Source organism: Gekko japonicus, unplaced genomic scaffold, assembly GCF_001447785.1.
Source record: "Gekko japonicus isolate JY-2015 unplaced genomic scaffold, Gekko_japonicus_V1.1 scaffold454, whole genome shotgun sequence".
In the NCBI taxonomy this organism is placed as follows: Eukaryota; Metazoa; Chordata; class Lepidosauria; order Squamata; family Gekkonidae; genus Gekko; species Gekko japonicus.
In genome coordinates this window covers 538,552-553,280 of record NW_015173687.1, presented here as the reverse complement: position 1 = coordinate 553,280, position 14,729 = coordinate 538,552, and the positions used below count along the sequence as shown (strand labels likewise).

The following is a 14,729-nucleotide window of genomic DNA, read 5'->3' as shown; positions in this document are numbered from 1 at the left end:
GCAGGAACCCACCTAGGATGTAAGAGGTAAAAGGATGCTAGCGTATGAGACCCCAACTGAAGTCTTCTCTCAGTCACGAGTCCCTGAAACATGGCCTAAAGCAGGCCTCTTTTCTCGTTCTCTTCCCCGTGCCATCTGCTGTACAGAGCATCTTTTCAGCCAAAAATCAAAATTTGTCCTGGTAGGAGAAGTATTACAGGGTCTAAATATGAATCTATCAATATGGGAAAAGAACCAATTGATCTCAAGATACACAAAAGATTAAAAAAAAAACAGGTTTCTATGCTGAAAAGACACAATTGGATAAAAGTTGGTTATATGAACCAGAAAAACAGATTGGAAAAATATATAACCTACTATTAGAAGATGATCTAAATAAAGATGGGGTCAAACCATTTATGATTAAATGGGAAAAAGACTTGGGTCATAAGATAAAGAGAGAAGATTGGGAAAAGTCCTGGAAAACAATTAAACTATTAAGAGCAGTATCCTATAAAGAAAATATTTTGAAAATGATCTATAGGTGGCACTGGACGCCGGATAGATTACAAAAATGTTCCAGGGAACTGCTGGAGATGTAAAAATAATAGAGGATTGTACTTACACATTTGGTGGAAATGTGAAAAAATAGTAACTTTTTGGAAAAACACCAAGCAGCTGATAAAGGATATTACTGAAATAGACTTGCCTTTAACTCCTGAAACTTTTCTATTAAACATTACACCCTACGGTATAAAATATAATGATTTATGTATTATTGTATACTTAATTACCATGTCCAGAATCTGTATTGCAAGAAATTGGAAGTCAGACTTAATACCAAACAGGGATGAGTTGATAAACAAATTGGTTGAGGTGATGGAAATGGATAAGTTAAATATGTTTTTGGCTGGCAAATCAGATGAAAAATTTGACCAGAAATGGAGCTTTAATTTTCGAAAGCCTGCATGCCAAAAATCCTGCTGGTCTCTCAGGTGCTACTGGACTTCTTCCGCAGACCAACGAGGCTGCCTTCTGCAACTGTCCTGGTGGGGGCAGTGATGAGGCAACAGTCAATTGAAAACAGCCAGATTAAGCAGCAGAAGTAGGTCTGTGAAGAAATTGCCTTTCTTCTCTTCCCAAGGGCATAATACCAGTGTTGGGGCAATTGTCTTCCACCCCAAGGCGACCATCTCCCTGGACAAGAAGGACGTGAACCTGGCATCATGTGCAGCTGATGGCTCAGTCAAGCTCTGGAGCCTCGAAAGGTAAATCCCAAGAAGCCCAGAGGTCCTTCCATCCTTCCATCCTTTTGACTATTTCCAGTAGACCATAGCATCAACAGTGGGGAAAAACCCTCAGGGGTCCCTGAGCACCACCTACTGATAACACCCCTCTAAGAAAACAGGTTGCCTACTTGATTGAGCTGATTGGCGTAAATCACAAATATTACTGTAAAATACATTTAGTGGCACCTTGAAATATGGACTTAATGTCAGACGATGCACTTGAAGAAGGAATTGCCTTTACTAAATAATAAACAAGCATGAGTGTTTTAGTATGCAGTTGTGGATTTGTTTGGAGATTAATGTGTATATATTAATTTGTTCTCAGTATAGGGTTAGCTGGTAATTTTGGGGCCAAGCAGTTTGGAGGGGCTCTCTCTAATTGGCTGTGAGTTCTTCTTTTGTTCTTTTTTTGTTCTTTGCCAGCTTCATACTTTATCAGGGAGTGGAAGCTTATTTAAATGAGGGAGTTTAATTGACAAGCAGGCAGAGTTGTCTTTAAATAGGGAGGGATAACTAAACTGGATACCTTGGGTTGCCTGGAGAGGGAACTCTTGGTCTTGACCCTTAATACCTGACCCTTCACACTCCTACACCCCCTCCCCACAGTAGCCAGCATTGTGAAAAAACTTTGCCAACTTCAGTGCCATGCCAAAAAAAAAGTTGTTTTTTTTTAAAAAAAAGTAGGGATTTACCTGGGAAAGTAAACAACAGATGGTGGGGTGTGTGAATGATTGGGCAGGATAAGGAGGAAAACTGAGTGATAGGGTGGATTAAGGGGGGGCAGAGGCAGAATAAGGCAGAGTGAGCAGTGGTTGGGAGGGTGGGATTTCTCAGTAAGTTCTTGAGGTTTTCCTTTTTCCTTCCGCCCGTTTTTTTTTTACTGTTTTCTCACTATTTTATTTGCTGCTAGTTGAAGTGCTGCTAGATTTGAAACTGCTGTTGGTTTTGCTACTTTTTTGCTGATCACGTGGTATTTCAAGAATCTCATGTCTAAAGCAGGGTAAATCAAAAACATGATCTTGGGATAACTTTTCTGCAGCTGTTGACAACTTGTTGACAAGTTTCTTTCTTTTTTCTTCCACCCTAACATGGCTCCTTCTAAAGTTGTGTGAAGATATTACTCAGGTTACTGCCTGTGTGCCCCTGGCACAGACCACAGCGGTGGCAGGGGGCAACGGCATCATCAGTGTACTTCCAGGCTCCACACCAGTGTTCCCTCTAAGCTGAGTTAGTGTGAGCTAGCTCACACTAACTCAGCTTAGAGGGAACATTGCTCCACACCTGCCAGTACGGCAACGCTTCCTGCTCTGGGTGCCTGCACCTCTTCCCTAGCTGTGTCCCCTCTTGGTAGTGCCAGCTTTGTTCCCACAGATCAAGCCTACTCCAAGTGCCGCGTTTCTCTGAGAAAGGAGTAGGTTTGTCTGGGGCACACTGAGGGATGTGCTGAGAAGGAGCAGACTCACTCTTTAATTGGCCCTTTGGGGAAAAGGTTTGTTTCTGTCTGATACTGTTGCTGCAGACAGAAATGTCAGTGATGGTAAATTGGTCCCTGTCTCACACATTATGCCTCAGCAGTCCTTCCTCTCATCATAGCAGGAGGTTGTGTGATGGTAGAATGGGCCCCCCCTTTCCCCTTTGGAATTGGGCTCCAGAACCTCTTCTGAACATTGGGTGAAATCTGGAGTGTAAAGAATGCTTCTGAGCTAGGGATGCCAGCCTCCATGTGGGACCTGGGGATCCCCTGGAGTTACACCTGATCTCCAGCCTACAGAGATGAGTTCCCCTGGAGAAGATGGCTGCTTTGGTGGGTGGACTCTGTTGCATTGTACCCCTCTGAGGTCCCTTCCTAGGCTCCATCAACAAATCTCCAGGAGTTTCGTAATCTGCATCTGGCAACCCTACCCCCCCCCCATCCCCTGCTGGTGGCCAGCGGGGACCTGGCCATCCTATTCTGAGCATTTAATAATTAAGCTCTCCCTTATGAACCCACCCAACCACTTCAGACATCTTCAGGGGCCTCCTCCCCACCTTCTGATTTTATGTGCATTGCAGCCTGGGACAGGGCCTTCTCTGTTGTGGCACCAAACCTCTGGTGCTCTTTTCCCCGGGGACATTCATTTGTCCCTTCCTTTAGCTGTTTTCCACCAGTGGGTGAAGCCTTTTTTTGTTTTGTGTGGCATTCTCTGAGTGATTTCTCCTTCCTGCGCTATACTTTAATTGTTGTTTTTATGATTTTGTAAGTGGGTTTTAGCTTTGATTTTGTTTTAATGATGTGTTTTGGTGGTTTTTAAGGTGTGGTTTTATTATGTATGTATTAGCCACCTTGGTGGCCCTTACGAGGGAAGAAACGCAAGGTATAAATTTTGTTGCTTTGGTATTTAGTAACCACAATCAACTTGTACACCTGTGGGATTAGCAGTTGGTTTTCCAGACCACATATGTGGCTCCTAGCCATTGCTGATCCCATGCATGTTTTATTTGAGGATCTAACCCCTAGATACTTCAAGATACTTGTAGCAGCTGAACTACTGTTACTATTCCAGCTGTGGAAGAACTTGTGCTAGAAGGTTCAAATCCATGAAAGCTTATGCTAGAATAAAACCTTGTCAGTTTTTAAGATGCTAGAAGACTTCTTAATAATTGAAACCATTCTAGTAACTGTGGCATACAAACTAGTGTACAGATTATTTCCCCCACTTGTGGTGAGCTTCTAGTTCCTTCTGGCCAGCAGCTCCCTTTGTAAGGTTCTTACTAAACAGATGTACACAGCTGACTCTTACTTTGTGGTTTGGGTATGAAGTGTCAAGTTTTCCTTTCCACTTTGAAAACTTGGAGGTGCGCCTGCCCTTTTTCAGATGCTGTGCCCCTGGGGAAATGGCACCATCTCCACCCAGCTGTGCATCTTTTGAGTTTCTTTGGGTCACAAGTGGTCTCAGTTAAGGCATCTTTTTGTTTCTTTCAGTGATGAGCCGGTGGCTGACATTGAGGGGCACACAATGAGAGTGGCACGGGTGGCGTGGCACCCCTCTGGCCGGTTCCTGGGCACCACTTGGTAAGGGGCATCTCCTCCTCTGGGGCACACTTTGTGAGGACAGGAGATTGTAGTGGAACTAAAGGGGAGGGGAGAGTAGCACAGCTGGAAGGGACCTCTGAAAGGAAACGCCAAGATCTGCCCAAAAGGGAAGCTGTAAAAAGTTGCTCAGGGGCACCACAAGCCTGAAGGGCTTGTTTGTATCCTAGTTGGCAAAGGCACCTACTAAATTTCACAGGTGTTAGGTGTTGAAGGCACCTTTGCACTCAGCCCGAAGTGAATGGTTTCAAGTGAACTTGTAAGCATGTCTTGATTGTCCATGAAGAATGTATTGGGTGTTCAACCTTTTTTTCGGTCTCTTGATGAGTAATTGACCAGAGACGTTCTGTTGTCAATTTTCTCAATCTCCGTTCAGAAGAAGATATATCGAAACAATATTTGTCATTCCGGAGAACATCATTTACTGAAACTGACTTACCAACAGTTCTACTTATTGATATATTACACTTATATGTTTATATACTTACCTTATTTTAGTGTGTTTCACTTTGTAATTATAATCATGCTTACAGTTTTCTGTGTGTCTTCTTCTAAGCACCTTGAGCATGGGCTGAGCCCAAACCCAGCTTAGATTAAATGCAAACAGTCAGAAAGGTTGATTCAGGGTCAGTTCAGGATACATTTAAGCATCCTCCTGACCTGCGCGGGGGGGTGGGGGGCAGCTAGTGCCATATTGCAAGCTATGCAGCTGGTGTGTTTTTTCTTCTTCCCCAACTTGCAGCTATGACCACTCGTGGCGCTTGTGGGACTTGGAGGCCCAGGAAGAAATTCTGCACCAGGAGGGACACAGCAAAGGGGTCTACGATATTGCATTCCATGTTGATGGCTCCCTGTCTGGCACTGGGTAAACCTGTGCACGCAAACTGAACCTTGCAGTGGTGACTAAGGAGCAAGAACTAACTAGAGATGGGGGTTCGTTTTTGCTAGCCCCACAATTCCCAAAGAGGGAGAACTGGGCTTCTGGCATGAAAGATCCCACCCCAATTTCCAGTTAACGTGTTGTAAAAGTGGGCTCAAAAAACTAGGCTAGAAATTCTAATGTTTGCACCCTGAATGAATGTTGCTAAATAAGAAAGGTGTTTCCTGTGGCTGAACCTTAAGGTTTGACATGAAGAGATGCTTTTTAAATATTCTTTTTACTTTGTAAATACCAATCTAGGCATCTCCTGCGTCTTTCTTGCTTGCAAAAGCACTATTACACTTGCTAAATATAGTTTGCTGGGGAGCTCCCATCAAAGTTCTGCTTTGCAGGATCTTGTCATGCAGCTTTAGCAAAAACCTTTTGTCAGCCAGCCAGTGTGGTGCAGTGGTTAGACTAGATCTGGTGCAGTGGTTAGACTAGATCTGGGAGACCCAGGTTCAAAACCCCACTGTGCCATGAAAGCTCAATGGGTAACCTTGATCAGTCACATATTCTGAGAGCCGGTTTGGTGTAGTGGTTAGGAGCGCGGACTCTAATCTGGGAGAACCGGGTTTGATTCCACACTCCTCCACATGCAACTGCTGGTGTGACCTTGGGTCAGTCATAAGTTATTTCAGGGTTGTTCTCTCAAGAGCAGTTCTCAAAAGAGCTCTCTCAGCCCCACCCACCTCACAGGGTGTCTGTAGTGGGGAGGGGAAGGGAAAGGAGATTGTAAGCCACTCTGAGACTCCTTCGGGTAGTGAAGGGCGGGGTATAAATCCAATCTTTTCTTCTTCTAACCTACCTCCCAGGGTTGTTGTGAGGATGGAGAGAAGAATAATATAAGTTGGTCCCTATTGGAGACCAAGTGGAATATAAATGAAATATTTATTGTTCTCAGCTGCTTGGAGGAAGGGTGTGATAAACGCATAGAGTACCTTCTGCTCACAGAAAGCTGTTCTGGCTGCCTGTGGTGTTGTCTAGGAACCCCCAGTGGGGGTAGAGCAGAGAATCAAAAAGGGCCAAGAATGCCTCTTACCCAGATCAAAAGTATTTGAGGGCCTGTGAGCATTTCACTTCTTTCTGGCACTTTTTAGCGGCCTGGATGCCTTCGGCCGGGTGTGGGACCTTCGCACGGGACGCTGCATCATGTTCTTGGAGGGTCATCTCAAGGAGATTTACGGGATCAACTTTTCGCCAAATGGGTAAGAATCAGTCCCGGAAGGCACTGAACACTGATGCTCCCCCCCTTCCTTCCAGCCCCTGAGCTCATTTCCCCCTCTCCCGTCGCAGGTACCACATTGCCACGGGCAGCGGTGACAACACCTGCAAAGTGTGGGATCTGCGCCAGAGGAAATGTATCTACACCATCCCCGCTCACGAGAACCTAGTGACTGGAGTGAAGTTTGAACGTAAGTCTCATTGCAGCCGCCTGCTCCTTGCAGCCAGAACTGAGTGTGGATTTAAAAACAACTTCTTCGAACAGGGAAACTTGATTCGTTCTGGGTCAAGAAGACTTGACCCCACAGCATTGTAAGGAAACCTCTTAGGCCAATTTGAGATACCTGGAAACAGCAGTGCAGTCGAGAGGGCCTGAGTGATGGGATGCGAGAGGAACCAGTAGAGAGAGGCCCATGTGGGAACTCGATGCAGCTGCAGGCTGCAGTCATGATCACTCAAGTGTTCTTTAAGCTTTTCTCTGCCACAGTTTGAACTAGAATCTTGCTTTTCGTTTAAACGAGAACCTAGGAGTTTTGTGCGCTCTATGGGAGCTGCCCCTCCTCCTCAAGGTGCTCCAGCAGTTCTGAAACGGTCTTCTCAAGAGTGCCCCCTTGACCTCATGCCACAGTTCCTGTACCTTTCCCTTTCTCTGCCTATAGCTAGTTCCAGGTGTCACTCTACTTTGCCTTCTCTGAGAGACCCCAGGTGGGAAGTTGGAACAGTATAACCACTGTACTGGGGTTCCTAGCTCCAGTTTTCTGAGCACTCCTGCTTCTTTAGTGTATGTTTGTTTTTCCCTCTTCAGCTAATCATGGCAACTTTCTACTCACCGGTGCCTACGACAACACAGCGAAGGTCTGGACTCACCCAGGCTGGTCCCCTCTGAAAACCCTGGCTGGGCATGAGGGCAAAGTGATGGGCTTGGATATCTCTCTGGACGGCCAGCTGATTGCCACATGCTCTTACGACAGGACCTTCAAGCTCTGGATGGCGGAGTAGGCCGTTCCCTTGATCAGGACTGGCCCTTCCCAGCTTCCGTAGCAAAGGAATACACCTGATGTGACAACTTGGGCTCCACTGGTGGAAGTGCCTGGCTTGCAGTAGGATCAGGGGCCAAAGGTGGTCCTCCACACACCCTGATCAAGCTAGACTGAGTTTGAGTACCCTTGCCCCTGAGAAGCTTTATTTTTGTACTGTCCCTCTCCTCCTTCCCTTGCCGACAGACTTGGGGTGTGCACTTATGACTTTGACCAACTGCAGCAAAAATACCCTTCTTGCTAGCCTGGCATTTTCCACCTTTGGAAAAACTCCCTGTGCCAGCAGAGGTTTGCCTCTCGGATGGCTGTGGTAAGAACCCATGCCATGTTAAAAAAAAGAGGCTTTTTAAAGATATTAAATGCTGTTGGAATTGCAAAGCCTTGTCCGCATGTCTTTCCTACAGATGTACTCTTGTCCCACTGCAAAGAGAGGCAGCCATGTTCAGTGCCTGATGACTTTGCCTTGGAAGTTGTAGAGAAATGGATGCCTGCCTACCGTATACTGTCCACCATGCTGTGGTTTGCATCTACTAGCCCCCACTCTGCTGAGTTATCCCAGCACTGTTAAGCTGGGAGAGGAAGGCTTCATAATACATGCTGCTGGGTGAACATAGAACACTGCCTTATTCCAAGTCAGACCACTGGTCCATTTAGCTCAGTAGTGCCTATTCTAGCTTGGCAGCAGGTCCCAGCAGAGAAAGATCTTTCCCAGCACTTGAGGTCTTTTAAGTGGAGATGCTGGAGATTGAACCTGGGACCTTCTGCATGCAAAACCAGGTGCTTTCCCACTGACCTGCTGCCCAAAAGGATAATATTCCCCTAGCTTTGAAGGAGCTACGATAAGCAGTTGGGGAACTTGATGCAATCAGGGGGGAGGGGTTGCAATTGGCCACTTCACTGCTCAACCAAGGGCAGTCCAAGTGAGTGGGGCAGGTGCCCGACCCTACCTCTCTCTATGTTTCTTTGTGCCTGCTTATCTTTTCAGTCACAGTGTAGTAGTAGTTGGTGTGGACAGCCTGCATTGCTGCTCTTCTGCAACCTTCGGCACAGTGATTGTCTTTTGTCTTCACTGCCTGCAGTTAGGCCTCTGGTTCTGCCTAGTTTGTGCCAGGTCCCTCCACCGGGCAGCCAGCTGTTCCTAAAAGGTTTCAGGCCTGGGCCTTGTTGTACCCTACCAGCTTGGCAAGCTTCTCCATTTGGCCCTCCTTTTGCGATCGTATCATGTCAAGGAAATGTCTGTAGCACAAGTGGTGTTCCGCCCTGCTTCACTGCACACCCCTTTACACAATACCAGTTTGGCCCTGTGAGTTGGCCCTACAGTTTCTTCCTTGACTGGGAGAAGCCCAACCAGAGAGAGAGTTCTCTCTCCTTCCTCCTCTTCCCCTCCTTCCCTCAATATCCCATAGCTGAATCATAGAAATCACTGCTGCCGTTAGAAAAGGTAGATTATGCATCGGTCCTTTAATTTAAATGCTCTCTTGAACTGAGTCTGGGAGGCGGCAGCCTGCCTTCGGTTTATAGTGACACTTTTAGCCAGTGCAGCTGAGGACCCATTAAAAGTAGGCTTCGGAACACCTGGAATAACTGCTTTCTTCCTGGAGATTTGAGTGGTTTCTCCCAATTTCTGATGCTGTCTACTTACAGAAAGCATCATGAACTTACAGTAACATCTGAACTGAACAGAACTGCTGTCAGTTCTAGCCCGCGCTGGTGTGAGCTACCAGTCTTGTCCCCAGCTCGCCGTCCACCCAGCGGTTCGAAAGCTTCGGCAAGTAGATAAAATGGGTACCACTCCTTAGAGAGGTTGGGCACACTAACCCCCCCCCGGTGGGGGGAGGTGTTAGCCGGTGAAACGGAATGTCCAGCTCGGAAGCCTGGAAAGATCTCTTCAGCATTAAGAAGCCTGCGATGGGCCAATCTGGCCAGGCAGTGGTAGTGCGACGCTGCGACTCGAAGCAGTCCTAGAAAAACTGACATCATCAAGCCGAGTGAATGCTGTCTGGAACACATCTAAGTCTACAGCTGAGCAAAAACCTCGTCGGCTGCAAATGTGTGCGACTTAAAAAAGATTTATATGTTGTCCTCCCTTACCCCCTATGAATCATTGTTAGTCCCTTGTTAATATGTGTAACTGTAAATCGCTCAGAGCCAGCAGCTCTGCAGGATTGAGCGATTAATAAATTGAAAGATATTATTATTATTATTATATTATTATTATTATTATTATGAACTAGCATGCCCCAACCAGGAAAACCCACCTAAGGCAGAACCCACCAGATGCTTTTGGAGTGGATTAGGAGATAAAGCAGGTCATGAGTGGGTGTAGCACGGTTACAAAGAAAACAACCAGCATAATGGTTTTTCTATCTGGTTAAGACATCAGTTTTCACAGGGCTGCATCTGTGCCCAGGCTCAGGACAAAGGAGGGGTAGGGGGTAAGATCTGAGGCATCCTTCACCCCCCCCCCAAGTTTCTGCTTTCAACCATGGGAAAAGGTGTCCTTCAGCTGAAGCAGGGGTTTTGGCACAATGGAAGGTGTCAATTCAAGTGCGCCATCTTGTTGGCTCCCATTCAGCACACTTGGAAGTTGTAAACTCCCATGTTCCGCAAGGCCTCCCCGAATGCAGGGCCTCTGCTTCCTTGCTATACACATCCTTCGTAAAAGCCCCTGAGTAGTCCCTCAGTCTGCACTCTCAACCGATGCCCCAAAAGATTTGCTTGGTCCAGAAGATGGAGAAAATGAGTAGCAAAGTCACACTTAAGATGATGGCCATTAAGTAGGTGAAAATGCGAAGTTGGGGGTCACGAACACAGTTCCACGGTGGAGAGCTATTGGGCAGGGTGGTGGTTGTAGTCGGGTCCTGGCGGCTTACAGTGCTGGAGTCCGTCTCTGGGCCCAGGTCAAGGGTGTAGACCCTTGGCTGGCGCAAGCAGTATCTGCTCTTGCGCTGTTCCTTGAGGCACAGCTGCCGGCCTTCCAGGATGATGTGGTTGGGCTCCAAGCGCAGCAGCCGCAAGACTGCATCGTTAGTGGGAAGTTCAGTAACTGTCTGGTCAGAGGGGAGCATGGTGGGGTGACGGCAGAGCGGGCACTGCAGCCGATTCCGCACTGTGGACACCAGACTCAGGTGAGCCAGGCACTCGATGCAGAAGGAGTGCTGGCACTGGAGCACCTTGGGTGTGCGGAAGGTGTTGTCGTAGGGGTTCCAGCAAACCGGACAGTCGGCTGCTAGTCCTTGGCTCTGCTTCTCAGTCATGTTGATGGGACAGGAGCCCAGCCTGGGCCACAGACTTATTAAATCTAGGCTGCTACCTGGGAAAGACAAAAAAGTCACTAGAGGTTTGATGAACTGTTCACATAAAGCACTGATGTACATACACAGAACTTTATAGTGTGGTTATAAAAGGAGTGCAGAACGTGGTAAGCGATCTCTAGTACCAGTATTGTGCAATTCTGAACTATTTTTTAAAAGTCTGTAGCCTGTATGGCTATGCCTGAAGGTATGCAGCCAATGCCTGCAGAAACCTGAGAAGGGACAGCTGACAATTTCCTTTGGGGTGGGGGTGGGGAGACAGAGCTTCAGTGCTTTCCACCGTGCCTTGCTCCTCCCTGTAGCCATCAAAACCCAAAATATGCAAAACAGTAAATAAAAATCCACAGTAAGCAAAAATTCTATCAGAAGTCATGCAAATTTGCCCAGTGTTGAAGTGCACTATGAATAATAAGGGTTTTTTTGTTAATAATAATCCTTTATGAATGTGTATGATCCCTTCTTTAAAGACAGCCTGGTAACTATTCTTTACATTGTGTAATGCTGAATACCAGAAATAAGCTAGTCAACAAAGTTTATTTAAAAAAAAAAAAAAAAAAAAAGAATATCCTGGTTCCAAAATAATGTTCAGACATTTCAAAATGCCCACAAGGAGTTAAGAAGCCATCTCACACCAAGGGCAGCTGCTGAGGCAATCCAGGTATTGTGTAAAAAATTCAATAGATGCTGACAGCTAAGTGATATATTTCATTTGTGGAGGTGGATGGAACAATTACTTCTGGTCCTGTGGTTTGTGCGAGGAGAACAGGAGACAGGGCTTCTTTTGAGTTCAGCTGTGGAACCAGTTTTCGGACCCTTGGAATGCACAAGTACTAAAAAGCACTACTGTTGAGCATGTGCAAAATAGATCATGATTGCAATAGAGACCCTTCAGCAGATATGTGAAGTGTGTCTTCAGTTGGCAAGTACACACAAACTCATGGCAAAATAAAAATAAATAATGGAGTCAAAAAGCCAACGAAATGACAAACTGGTAAGGACTTCTCCCCCTTTGGTACGCGTGTGGGGATACTTCATGTACCTGCTGAAGTGGGCTGTAGTCCCAAACACTTCCTGTCCTAACAAAGTCTTGTAAGATTCTTCTGGATTCTCTGCTACACCAGACTCTCATTCCTGCCCCTCTGGAGTGTTTAGTTGGTAATCGTGAGGGGCAGAGACATGGCCTCTCTTGTTTCTCATTTTTGTAAAGTACCATGTCCATTGACAGTCTCGTATTGCTAAGGGCTAGCTGGATCAGTGCCTCACCCCAGCCAGACGCCTTATCATGCTTGGAGTGGGTCCGACAACACGGCCACCTCATGATTTCCTCAACCCGCCCCTCCCCAACCCCACCCTGGTTTTTTTGCTTTTACCCCATAAAACTTACCATGAAAGTGGGCCGTGGTCTGTGAGGCCTCATCCTGCCTGGATACCAGGGAAGACGGCGGCTGCTTGGCAGGCACAAAGGAGCCGAGTGGCAGACGCTGCTGCCTGCCCCTCCATTCTGTCTTCCCCTTTTCCTCCCCGTTTCCTCTTTGTTTTGATGTTTCCACTGCTGGCAGGAGCAGAGTTCACCTGGAGAGGAGGCCAATTCCAGCTCTGAAGGGGGCAGGGATTCCTTGGCTGGCACTGCTGAAATTGAGGTATTCACCCTCTTCCTTCCATCGCCAAGGGACCTTGTCCCTTGAGCAAGGCTTGGTGTTCTGCTCTGTGAGGTTGGTAGGCAGCTGTTGTTTACGGGGCAACGACCTGCCGCTCGAGGAGAGAAGAGGGAGAGCAGTGGAAGGCTGGCAGAAGAGGGCGGGCCGAGGCTGCCATGGAGATGCTGAAAGGACTAGGCCAGGCTGACCCTTTGTCGGGTACACTGGGAATGTCCTCCGTGCGGAGAGTGGAAGAGGACCTACAGGGCTGCTTTTCGATTCCTGGTGCATTCACAAAAATAAAATCCAAACCTGTACTCATAAGGGCTAGATCTCTCTCTTTTTTTTTTTTTAAGGAAAACTGGAGATTTGTGAGATGCTGAATTAACAGCCTCATCCCATCCTCCTTCCTTCCATGGAATCCCTGCAGCTCTGGCCTTTTGGTTTCTTGCAGAAGGCTTCCATCATAGTTCCCTGCCACTGAGGCCCCGTACATCTTGGCTGTTTATCGGCAGGGCCCTGTTGGTTGCCTCTGAGCAGACTTTGCAGTCATGAAAGAGGTGCCAGAATGCAGGACTTGTTGGCTGGTTTATGGCCGTGATGGACCTCCAGGCACCACATTTATTTCCTGCAAAGGCACCCAAGCGGGGAAGCCCCCAAATAGCCTGTTACACAAGGAAGGGATTCTTATCGCTCGCTGCCAGCTGTGTGTTTGCTGTAACCTGGGCCCTGGCTCGACCTGGCGTGGTGGCTGGGGGTGAAGCCTTTGATTGCTCATGTTTATCTGGTATCCTTGGGGAGTTTCTGTTGAGTACACACTTTGCTAGGATTTATGACCGGCTGCAGTGTTTTATGAATTCCAGCATGTTTTATTGGCAGAGGCTAGAACAGGTCGAGTACTTCCTCTGCAGAATGTAGGCTAATGGGAAGGGGCTTTGATGGAACACCTGCCTTGTGGGCAGAAGGTGCCAGGTTTGATCCCTCATATGTCCCTTGGGAAAGGACCTTTCTCTGCTTCGTATCCCGGAGAGCTGCTCCCGGAACAAAGAATACTTACCTATTGCCGCCGCCCGCCGTCATGTATGATTTGGTGTAGCACAGGTCATGTATGCATGTGTGCTCCAGGTCCCAATTTAGGCCATAACACCTCCAGTTAAAAGGATCTTGGGTGCTGTGCCTTAGACCCTTGTGACTGCAACCAGCCTGAGTAGGTAGACCTTCAGTGTGAGTCAGGTGTTGTGAGTTGCCCCTTCATCCCAAAGGCCTGCACAACTGTAAATTTTTGACTGGTACATTTTTATCCCTCCAAGGAGCTCAGAGTAGTCCACGTGGTTTTCTATTTCTCATTTTATCTTCACAATACCCCTGTGAGGTAGGTTAGGCTGAGAGACAGCATGAACAACTGGTGTAAGGGCACCCAGTGACAGGGGTGCCAACCTCCAACTAGGCCAGGAGATCCCTCCAAATCGCAACTGATCTTCAGACCGTAGAGATCAGTTCCCCTGGAGAAAATGGCTGCTTTGGAGGGTGGATTCTCTGGCATTATATCCTACTCTTCCAAAGCTCCACCCCCAAATCTTTAGGAATTTCCTAACCTAACCTGGAGTTGGCAACCCTCTTCAATGAGCTTTCAGTCCTAGAGGTGGCTTGAACTTGGTCTCGAAGATGCTAATCTAGCATTGTCTGTTACACAACACTGTCTCCCTAGGCAGTGTTCCTCCAGCTTTGTTTTGAGGTTAGTCAAATGCTTGACAAATGCCCACCTTTTTTTGTAGTTACAGGGAAAACCAGGGAAATCTTTCAGCGGGGGGGGGGGGTGCCTTTGGTTGGTGGGTCACAAGTTGTACAGTCCATCTGGAAAAGATGGGATGGAGAGCCTGTGCATTGAAAGGGGGGAGCTTCTATTCCCCTAATTTTGCTTCACATGTGGACCAGGCCTCAGTTCCAGCTTTGCTAATGGCTGGAGCTGGTTTTGCCTTAGACCCAACAGCATCCCCAAGTCCAGCACTTAATTGTTCATTGTAAGAGCAAGTAGTGAACACCCACTTGTAGAAAAGTGGCCTTCACCATTTTGAGACCTGCTTCTAGCAGCATGGCTCTACTCATTCATCTATACAGGCCCACTGTGGGATTTGTTGCTTGGTTGTGCTAGTTGTGTGGACAATATGCTGGAAACTGGCTTTTTAAAACATATATAATGCATACTACTTTGCATTTTCCCTTAGACATATGCTTAGGGCGTCTTTCCTCATGTCATCTC

At 47.1% G+C, this 14,729-nt stretch overlaps 2 protein-coding genes across 2 annotated transcripts in view; one reads left to right on the top strand and one right to left on the bottom strand.

Annotated features, from left to right (window-relative positions):
• The window catches only part of PRPF4 (pre-mRNA processing factor 4), a 15,514-nt gene extending 7,463 nt beyond the window's left edge, over window positions 1–8,051 (top strand). The window contains exons 9-14 of the mRNA XM_015423098.1: window positions 1,124–1,247; window positions 4,231–4,320; window positions 5,081–5,203; window positions 6,358–6,465; window positions 6,554–6,672; window positions 7,287–8,051. Of these exons, the coding sequence (XP_015278584.1) occupies window positions 1,124–1,247; window positions 4,231–4,320; window positions 5,081–5,203; window positions 6,358–6,465; window positions 6,554–6,672; window positions 7,287–7,480 (758 nt within the window). The 3' untranslated portion in view covers window positions 7,481–8,051. The remainder of the gene's footprint in view (window positions 1–1,123; window positions 1,248–4,230; window positions 4,321–5,080; window positions 5,204–6,357; window positions 6,466–6,553; window positions 6,673–7,286) is intronic.
• A 2,160-nt stretch (window positions 8,052–10,211) lies between these two features.
• Window positions 10,212–10,780, bottom strand: RNF183 (ring finger protein 183). The gene has a single exon (XM_015423128.1). The coding sequence runs from the start codon at window positions 10,773–10,775 to the stop codon at window positions 10,212–10,214; it is 564 nt and encodes a 187-aa protein (XP_015278614.1). The 5' UTR covers window positions 10,776–10,780.
• Between the last annotated feature and the right edge of the window lie 3,949 nt (window positions 10,781–14,729).